General features: G+C 41.1%; 1 protein-coding gene across 2 annotated transcripts; it reads right to left on the bottom strand.

The window, feature by feature from the left end:
• Positions 1-290: 290 nt before the first annotated feature.
• Positions 291-6,121, bottom strand: LOC148102052 (uncharacterized). 2 transcript variants are annotated; one of them, XM_087843441.1, is made up of 10 exons: positions 5,914-6,121; positions 5,528-5,729; positions 4,513-4,681; positions 3,465-3,558; positions 3,332-3,373; positions 3,087-3,155; positions 2,097-2,224; positions 1,099-1,225; positions 797-867; positions 291-521 (listed from the first exon to the last, which is right to left on the bottom strand). In XM_087843441.1, exons 1-10 carry the CDS (start codon positions 6,119-6,121, stop codon positions 291-293), a joined length of 1,341 nt encoding a protein of 446 aa, XP_087699567.1. The 2 variants fall into 2 exon arrangements, with proteins under 2 accessions (XP_087699567.1, XP_087699568.1); XM_087843442.1 differs by having other exon boundaries at positions 1,099-1,234; positions 3,087-3,143.
• Between the last annotated feature and the right edge of the window lie 3,943 nt (positions 6,122-10,064).

Raw genomic sequence — 10,064 nt, 5'->3', positions numbered from 1 at the left:
TAAAACGTGGAGACAGAGATAGGGAACACAGGAGGGAAAAGGAACTATAAACAAAGACTGCAACAAAACCAATAAATGACAAGAATCATGAAGTAAATTATTATTATTATTATTGTTATTACAAATTAAAGTCATTTTGCTCCTGGGAAAGACAATAAAGGCAGAGAAACGCTGCAACACCAAAGCTGGAATCAACCCAGCTGTAGGTACTGAGATTACCTGTTTAGAAGCTGCACATGATAAAATCAGCTGCTGTGAAAACAGGTTAACAAAGATCACAGCAGCTGACATTAAGGGTTTGTTGTGGGCTGCATCAGGCTGAGTCCCTGCACAGCGAGGCACAGAACCTCCAGCAGAACCTCTGGGGGCAGCTCGGGCCGGTCCCAGCCGTCACTCAACTCTTTCAGCTTCTGATCGTTCAAACAGATGAACTGGGCCGCCCAGCGGAGCTCCCCTCCCTCCTGCAGGGGGACGGGCAGGGACTCTGGGAGTTTGGCCCGACCGTCCTTCAGTCCATCCACCTGGAGAAGCAGAGAGGGAGCTGTTCTCAGATCAGATTCAAACATGAGGAAGACTCCACCCACAGGCTGCTGATAGTGGGCGGAGCTGCTGGTGCTGTGCTGTTAAGTGTAGCAGGGTCTGTAAAAATCACTGTAAATGTTCACTTGCTTAATTCAGGAAGCCCAACCACGTTCTGCACATATTCCTACAGCAAGCACTTGTGTGGAATAAGGTGTGATGAGGCTTTTGGGAGGAGCATGTAGATGAATGTAGATGAATGAGTGAATGGACCCACCAGCTGGTTGAGGACTCTCAGAGTGTCTGGACTGCAGCGGGTCAGAAGTGGCGGCACTTCATCTGGCAGAGCTGCTCAAACATGAAGAAGAAAGACAAAGTTTGATGACGATGTGATGAGCTGAAACACTTTGCTTCAGATGTGTCAATAAAACTGTGAGCTGAGCTCTCACACACTCCCAAATCACACCTGAGCACCTTTATCTCAGCCCCACCACCTCCAGCTCACATACCACACCTCCTGTGGAGGATCTACATGTTACTGGATGGAATAAATGTCTCAGAGTATGTCAGCTGACTTACTGTCCAACGTGCTGACCAACAGGTGAACGGCATCCTTCACAGCACTGGAGATGTTTGAGATATCAAGAAGGTCCATGAAGGAGGAGACAGCCTCAGACGGAACGTGCTCAGAGGTTCCTTTAGTGCACTGGTCCAGCTGAGAGGAGCAGAGGATTATTATTATTATTATTATTATTATTATTATTATTATTATTATTATTATTATTATTATTATTATTATAGTTGTTGTTGTTGGGTTGTAGTCATAGAAGTTGTAGTTTCAAACAGGTTTTAAGATTATTTTGTTTCAGTATCACTTTTTCCTCTGATAACTGATGTTTCCCTTTTTATTAATAGCGTTAATGATCAGCAGAACTGTTCGAGCACACATGGAAGACAGCAGGTGGGGTGGCGTTGGGTTACAAAGTGGCCTGCAGAAACTTTGGGCAGCTTGGTTGTGTCTACCTCTCTGCTTAGTTTAACATCATTAAGACCAGCCAGCAGGACTGATTTGGCTTCAGATAAAAAGAAGAAAAAACTGTTAAGATGACAAGGAAGTGTATTTTAAAATAAACTGAAATATCCAACACGTCTTTAAAAACTTGCAACACCGATGTTTATCTCAGTGTAAGCTGACCAGGCTGCAGTAATAATGGATTGCATTTATATAGCCTCAGCGCGCTGTACAATTCCACTATTCATTCACTCTCACATTCACACACTGGTGGAGGCAGCTACAGTTGTAGCCACAGCTGCCCTGGGGCAGACTGACATATCGCACCATCAGCTCCTCTGGCCATCACCAGTAGACAGTAGGTGAAGTGTCTTGCCCAAGGACACAACGACCGAGACTGTCCGAGCTGGGGCTCGAACCGGCAACCTTCCGGTTACAAGACGAACTGCCAACTCTTGAGCCACAATCACCCCAATAGTAGTAACTGATGAAGATGTCAATGAGGGTTGAACCTTAGGAGAAGCACATACCAGACTCGCAATATTAATAGCAATATTCTTCTTACTGTCTGTTCCAGCAGAGAGAGAGTATCTCCGTCCTCAGCAAGCTCGCTGAGCTTCTTCAGTAGATCACGACGGGTCGACTCGGGAAGATCTCTGAGCGGCAGCAGAAGATGATCCTTCGTCTCCAGTTCTGCAGCAAACACAGAAGCAGCACCAATCATACCATCAGTAAATGAAAGCAGCTTTTTATTGGAACCATAGAAACCAGTTTATTAAGCATCAGGTCTCAATGTCAAATCCCAGCACACATCAAATTATTTATTAAAACAAGTAAAACATAACCAGGCTTTATGTCTCATGATTTCAGTTTTATTTAACACTTCTCTGAGTAAAACACGACTCGTCACTCAAACATTTCATGCATGTGTATCTCACCAGACAAACCTGAATGACCTTCGATCAAAATAAATATTTATATTTTCCCTCCTGCAGTAGGAGGGGCAGGGACTTTGGGAGTCCCTGTTACTGCCTCTGTTTATGTTGCAGATGGTGGTTTTCCATACTATAGTTGGAATACTATAGTATTGGAATAGTTGGAATATACTGTCTGTTTCCAGTTTGTGATTTTCAGTTTCATTGCAGTCAGTGTTAGTACACAGGTCAGAGCCACACAAACTACACATGACCACAGCAGTATGCTAGGACCAAAGCAATCACGCGGTTTTTGCCAACCATTTGAAGAATACACATTTAGCCTTAGTAACTGTTGCCATGGGGTCACAGACTATATGGCTGTGTGGCTGCAGTCATTTTCCCAGCACCTGTCAATAACCTCCATTAACCACTTGCAACCAGTACAACCAATACTTATTTTTCCCTTGCGACCAGCGGTATCCAGCTGGTCTCTTGGCCTGTGTGTTTGGGTTCTTTTTCACTTTTCTCCATAATCCTCCTACATCCAATGGCGGAAAAGTTAAAGACACATCAATATGTCTGCACAACCTCAACCTAAACCTCCCCCCCCCCCCCCCCCCCCCCACACACACACACACCTTCTTTCACTTTATGCAGCATCTCTTTGGAGTTGATGGCATCGTTGGCAAACAGACCTGGAAACAAACCTCAGAATGATTCAAGCCACAAAAGGAAAAACAGCACAGGGTCTGATAAACTCTGTCAAACTTGATTTAATCATTCACGCCTCCCAAAAGTAAAGATCCAGACAAACATGGAATCAAAACTAAATCTAACATTTACAAATGAAGAAGCAAAACCTTCAACAACAGAATCAACCTACCGAATAAACCTGTTTTATGAGTAAAGGGTTCACATGTGATTTCTAAGATGAGACAAGAGACATCGTTACATTCAGTAACAGGAAAACACACTAAATCTACTCGGAAATATTAAACACAGTCATGTACTCTTACTCAGCTTCTCATCATCCATCTTTAGCTCCATGAGGCCAAAACCAAAGGTGGAGTTTTCCGGCACAGTGAAGCTCGTCACCTCCTTCTTGTTGCCCTGAATACAAATAACACGATGTTGGATCTACTGTGTCATACAGAAATGTGGGTTTGTTCCTCAGACAGATCAGAAGAGTGCTAGAACAACGTCTTAATCATACAACATTAAATACATTAAAATCAGGATTGTGCAGAAACTGTTTGTTTCTGTGGTGAATACTCGTTGCTTTATACAGCATTCAGAAACAAAAAACAAGAACAATAGACTCTAGTCTCTCTCGATCTGCTGCTGTTATTGCGCTGCCATTAGCAGAGCCTTGGGACTATCATTAAAGCTCATAGAATCAGTGAGTCAATATATTGCTCACTCCTAGCTTACAGTTCAATGTTCTGGGGATGGCTGATGGTCTCAGGGAGTTGCATCGCCCTGGTATATTCCACATTTGAGGATGACTTGTGCACTTGCCTTGGAGTTTGCCACCAGCATCCACTGACAGTCCCATTGAGCTCATAATTATATTATCAGTGCATTATTAGCCTTTTACGGTGCCATGCACTCCTGCAGTCCCATGTGGGGCACTGTAGTCAGTCCAGGCAGCGCTCTGGCTGGTCTGCCTGGGTCCTGGTGCACTTCAACCAGGTGCTGGGGCTTTGGCCCTCTGGTGTCAGCTGTAAACTTTATTGTCATCTCTGCTACATATAGTACAGTATATAGCAGAGATGAGACAACAAGGCTTCAGTTCCATTTAGTGCAAAAGAACAACAATAAATACAGGAAGAGTAAGAAATAAATATACACTTTAAGACTAAGAAAAGGGGAGTAAATATACACTTTGAGGTGTTCATAGATGAGCTGATTCTCTGTAGAGCCCATACAGAACTTTTCACTTTCTCTGATGGCTTGTTGTGGTTTCAGGTTAAATTAGTTTGGCTCTATTCCAATACAGTACATATTTAATCACCTCATACCATCAAAGTTCAGCTTTCACAGATAAACGTCAGATTCACTCACCTTTATAAGAACATGCAGCATCTTTTGACAGGAGGCTGAGATGGACCCACTCTTGTTAGACTTTCGAATCATCTTGACAGGCCCGCTGTTGTAAACTTTCTGGTAAACAAAAGTCAGTTTGTCATTGACCTTCAGTCCCAGTAACTCCATGTTTTCCTTCTTTATTTTCCTGGAAACAGAAAGCACCAAGAGAGGGAAACAGGTTAGGAACTGTTGGCAAAGTACAGGATGCACAGATGGTATGTGGTGTTTTTAATTACAAGATAAACGTAAGTGAAAGTTAATCCTAATATTATACACGCTGAGGTTATACGTACAGGAGTCACAGAGGGCTGTGGGAGCAACATACAAATAACTACGTGATGATAACCATGATGAATTATTGGAGAGAAGGTTGAACTAGTGACACGTTTAAGCATTTAGGTGTTTACCTGGACTGTCAGATACAGCAGGTTCATCATATGTGGATTGTGTGTTCACAAATTACTTTCTAAGAAAGCTTAAGAGTCCATTATCTGTTATGGTGTAACTACACGGTTTGGTAACATTTCTGCTAAGTTCAGTTCCCAATTTCAAAATTTGACTAAAAGGGGTGAGAAGATAATTAGCATGCTCCCCGAGCCTGCCCTCCAGTATTTCAAGAGCCAGTGATAAAGAAGGGTCTGAAAATCTCTGAGGATATCAATCATATCCTTTATGAAGAGTATGAGTCAATGCCCACAGGAAAAAAAACCCCAAAACCCTGAGTTATTTGGGTACAAATTTTCTTTAGGTGATGGTGAAATTGTATGTGTGTTACCTGATATTACATTTTGCCTATTATATCTCGTGTTTGTCCAAGATAAATGTCACCCAAGACAATAAAGGCTAATCTAATCTAATTTATTCTAATCTTATCTGATCAGCCTTTTGAAGTTGCCCCCTGCTGGACAAAAGAAAGAATGCAGGCCTGGAAGTTATTTCCATGTTTACAGAAAGTCTGCTGCTGAACTCGAGCAGAGAGACGGACACTTACCTGCCACTGAACTTGGTCCTCAGTTTTTTAACGTCGGCTTTCTTTTTTATAATGCTCACAGGTTGTTCCAGTCCATCCACGGTATCACCAGTTGCCTCAATTTTGGCTTTACCCACAATATCATCTCCCCCACCAATTTCTCCACTCCCCTTTGTCTCCATAGTAGTCGTGAAATCCTTCACCAAGACCTCCTCCTTATAATCTGGAAGGAGCATCACATGAGTATGTTGGGTGTTCTGAGTGGACATGTTTAGATGTCTTTGTGGTGACAGAAAATTGAAATGCTATTATACTTGTGGGGACCAAATGCCCAAGTGTGTGTGTGTGTGTGTGTGTGTGTGTGTGTGTGTGTGTGTGTGTGTGTGTGTGTGTGTGTGGTTACACACCTTTACACAGGTCTTCTTCCTCCTCAAGCTCGGCCAGCTCAGACAGGCTGAACTCCATGGGCTTGTACTTTGGTATGGGCCAGAATCTTCCCTCACTGACTTTGACCAGAGTCAGCAGATCCATCTTGTTATTTAAGTTGTTATTAGAGATGAGTTCTGCATCAGCTCCCACATTCTTAAGAACCGCGCTGGTTTCAGTTTGATACATCTGTGGACACAGAAGTCACAGAGCAGCTAAAAACAACTGGCAGTATTTCTACTACTTTCGTGTCACTTTACTTCCAGCTGGTCTCACTCCTGTACTGGACCACTTCATTTTTCAGTGTGTAGAGCTGATGTTGGGATTTTGTTTTGTTTTTTACTAAAACCATGATGTCTTCCCATCATGCCTCCTCACCTGCACTTTGATACAAGCCCCTAATATATTAAAATATTAATGAATATTAATTATTATTATTGCATCAGTTAGTGCACATTTAAAAACACTCTGGGAATGAGTTTACCCCTCTTTATGAGTTCTTTGATGGATTTTGGAGTTGATCCCTCTATTTGTTGACTTTTCACTGTGGCGGCAGGGCATGAATCGCATGTTTGAGCTTTTTGAAGAAGACTTCGTCGTCTTCTAGCTTTTATGTTTTGCCTCTACAAACATCCTGACTGCTCGGCGATGTGTAAAAGCTCACTTTAAGTGATCCTCCATCATTGGCGGAGAAACTCTCTGTAGGTGATTAACTGCAGACTGGTCATACCAACTGTAACCTGTCTGTTCTTGATTTTTATATCAATAACTTTTTATAATTAATCTAAAATTTACATTTTTAACCAAAAATATTTTGGAACAGGAATGGATTCACCAGTTTTTCCAAAAGTTGCATAACCTTTGTTTCTGTTCACTGCATCAGTAATGCAGGTTACTACCAACAAACAAGATATTATGTGTTATAGATGCATGCATCTATACTGATTTAGCATATAGTAAGTACATAGTTGTAGGGCTGGGCAACAAAAAAAATAAAATGATTTATTTAATCCTTTCTGCAATAAATCAGGTCAATATTATCTTTAATATTTCCAAATCATGCACAGAAAATGCTGTTCGCATGTTTAAAGGATGACAACATGCTGATGAGAAAGATCACTTAGAGATCATTTAAAGTCTAAGAGGGAAAAAAAGCAGCCACATGAACCATAAACTGTAACCAAGAAGCATCAAATATACACGAAATGCTGTTTCATTAGTTTTAAAAATATCAGATGTTAAATCAGGTAACAACCACAAACAAGCCTTTGTGACAAGCTTCATCAGTATTTTAAGCACATTTCAGTTTGATTGTCAGTTTATATAAACATTTTTATTATGATCCCATTTATTACCCAGCCCTGCATATGCATTTGAAGTCATATCATTGAGCAAACAACATTAAATTAAAATCTTTAAAAACTTTTGTAACTATTTAAATTTGAGCTCTGTTCAATCTTTGCTTTTATGGGTTAATTATGAATGAATGAATTAATCTGAAATGTTAAGGTTAAACCGTTGGGTCTTACCTTAGTCACTCGAAAAACTGTAGTTAAAGTGCTTTAACTAGTCGCAGTGGTTTGTTGAGTTGAAATGTTTTCCTTTTGCTCTGCAATCCGTAATATGCAGCAGCCAAACCACAACTGATGGTATCAGATCAAAGAACACCCAACGCCAAAATAGACTTCACTGGAAAATCCTCGTTCCTGCTTGACTGGCACTAAGTCACACTTTGAGTAATGCAGTAAGGTCTTTAAAACATTTCCAAAATGTGAGCAAGTTATTCTGTTCATCTCATTTTTGAGATTTTGTTTTCTGCATCTGCATGTTGCAAACATTTATTTCTAAAATACTCTGGATGATGTACAAAATGTAAGTTACACAAATGAATGATCACTTTAAAAATGCATTTAAAAGAAAAGATATGACATACAGAAACTCAGTTTTCATTTTCAATTAGCAACATGTTACAACAAGACTGTGAAAGTCGTGTAATACTTGGAGGGGCAGCTGTTTGGGACATCTGCCAACTAGTGAGGTTAATTAGAGACTCAAGATACAAAAAGTTGTTTCAGAAGTAAAGATGAGAACATGTTTATGGTTCTGTTACAAAATACGTGGACAAATAATTCAACAATTTGAGAAGAATTTGAATTATTTGGATTTGTTTGTTTATGGGTCAAAATCTCTTGAAAAGGTTCAAAGGATCGAGAGAAATGTCTGCACACAGGGACCGGGCTGCACAGCTTGGATGTTGGTGATGTTCAGGTCCTCAGAGATGATTCTGTGGTGAAATCTCTGCGTGAGATCATAAAACTCTGAATACCATCAGCAGGGACTACAGCTCATCCGTGCATCCACACGTGAGGTTCAAACTCCACCACATAAAGAACATAAAGAACAAATAGAGCAAACACGTCTGTCTTCTCTGAGCCTGAGCTCATCTATGATGGATGTAGGCTTAGGGGTAACCTCTCCTCTCCTCTGACCAATTAGAGTCTCAGACTCTGCTGGAAATCATGGATGCCGGATCCTACAGGCTGAAGAGGAGCAAGACCATCCAATCAGTGCAAAGTCAGCATCCCTAAAGGTATTTGGGGGGCATTAGTGCACATGGCAGGGTAACCTGAACATGTGCAAATGCCACAATAATACAGATTTAGGAACGACATGTACTGACCCTCAGGTGTCGTTTTCAGGGACGGTCTTGGTTTCAGCGAGATGATGTTCCTATATTCCACAAGCAGTTCAGACCAATGTTCCCTCTAAGCTGCGTGCATGCACAATCGCGCACTGTTGGCACGGTCTGTGCGCACAGAAAATCTGCGTTGCACACACACACAAAAAACCTAACCTGAATTGAAATTAAAATAAATACGTTAACAATTCATTCTTATTTGCAGTGTGAGTCAGTAAGTGGCTGCTCCAGCCAATGATACGATTCACATTCGTATATACGCAGCTAATCAACATCATCGACAGGCTATGACAGCGTCCTTATGTGCCGACACCGGTGTTTTAGCTAGCAAAGCGGCTGATGTGGAGTGAAGCCACGTTAATGACAACGTGTACAACCATTGGAGATGTGAGCAGGACAGAGGGAACAATTGACAGAAAAAGTGTGGACTTTATAGAGATTGAAAATGTGACGTCATTCAGGGGTAAAACCGCAAAGGATACTGGGAACGAGTGGCAAGCGGTACTAGCGCACGCAGGCTTTGTCATGCAATATATTCTTAGTGCTTATTTTCTGATTATATTGTTTTATGTACTTTAATAATGAAGATTTGTAAAGCAAGGCCACTTTTGGCTCATAAACTAAGTGCTCAGCCAGACTGAAAAACAGGAAGTTAGTGTAGAGCTATACAAGCATATTAATAAATACTGGAAGCCAGACAGAAAAGAGGAACTTGTACCATATAAGGAGTTGTTTGTATCGAAATTGTGTGACGTGTAAAGTACCAAAATAACACCTATATGTGAGACATTCTTAGCTTCTAATGTTAGAGATCCTGCAACTGGCGTTGGGCTGTGCAGGGCTCTCTCTTCCGGAAGATGATTGAATAAAGAAATATAAATGTTTTGACCACTCTGAGTCGGGTTTTCTCTGTTCTATCATGGGGATCAAAGAATCGGGTTTTAATAGCTTTCACATGAAATCAGTTACACAGCGATAAAAAGAAACACAAAAAATGGCAAGAAACTGTTGTATTATTAACTGCAATAGCCGGTCGCAAGACAGCCATGGGAAGCCGACGGGTAAAGAGATTGTTTTTTATCGGATTATGTCGTGGAAGAGAAATTGTTCAAGCCATGTTTCCGAAGTAACAAAGAGCCAACGGATGGCCTGGATTGCAGCAATTCAAAGACCAAATATAACGTCCCAGAACACTCCAGCTCACATGTTAGTCTGCTCCAAGCATTTCCACAAAGGTCAGTCTTTTGTTGTAGTTATTACGTAATTTATCATAACATAATTGTTGATGTAGGTTACAAATAAGTCTTATATTGATTGGAATTGAATTCGTTGCGCTATGCTGCTTTGTTCACTGTGGCTTTGCGGGCTAATGTTTGTTGTGTTTTGTAGGAAAACCAGCCTACAAAAGGCTGGAATGCGATCCAGATTGGGAAG

This window comes from Neolamprologus brichardi, chromosome 7 (genome assembly GCF_056152115.1).
Source record: "Neolamprologus brichardi isolate AB-2024 chromosome 7, ASM5615211v1, whole genome shotgun sequence".
Lineage (NCBI taxonomy): Eukaryota > Metazoa > Chordata > Actinopteri > Cichliformes > Cichlidae > Neolamprologus > Neolamprologus brichardi.
Note: the sequence above shows the minus strand (reverse complement) of the source record. Positions and strands in the feature narration are given on the sequence as shown.

Excerpts from the sequence above, each read along its gene's own strand:
- LOC148102052 (XM_087843441.1), bottom strand. The coding sequence starts at position 6,121 with ATGTATCAAACTGAAACCAGCGCGGTTCTTAAGAATGTGGGAGCTGAT. Across the intron at positions 4,682-5,527 it reads AGGACCAAGTTCAGTGGCAG|GAAAATAAAGAAGGAAAACA; the intron begins GTAAGTGTCCGT and ends TTCTGTTTCCAG. Across the intron at positions 1,226-2,096 it reads TCTCTCTGCTGGAACAGACA|TGCACTAAAGGAACCTCTGA; the intron begins GTAAGAAGAATA and ends CAGCTGGACCAG.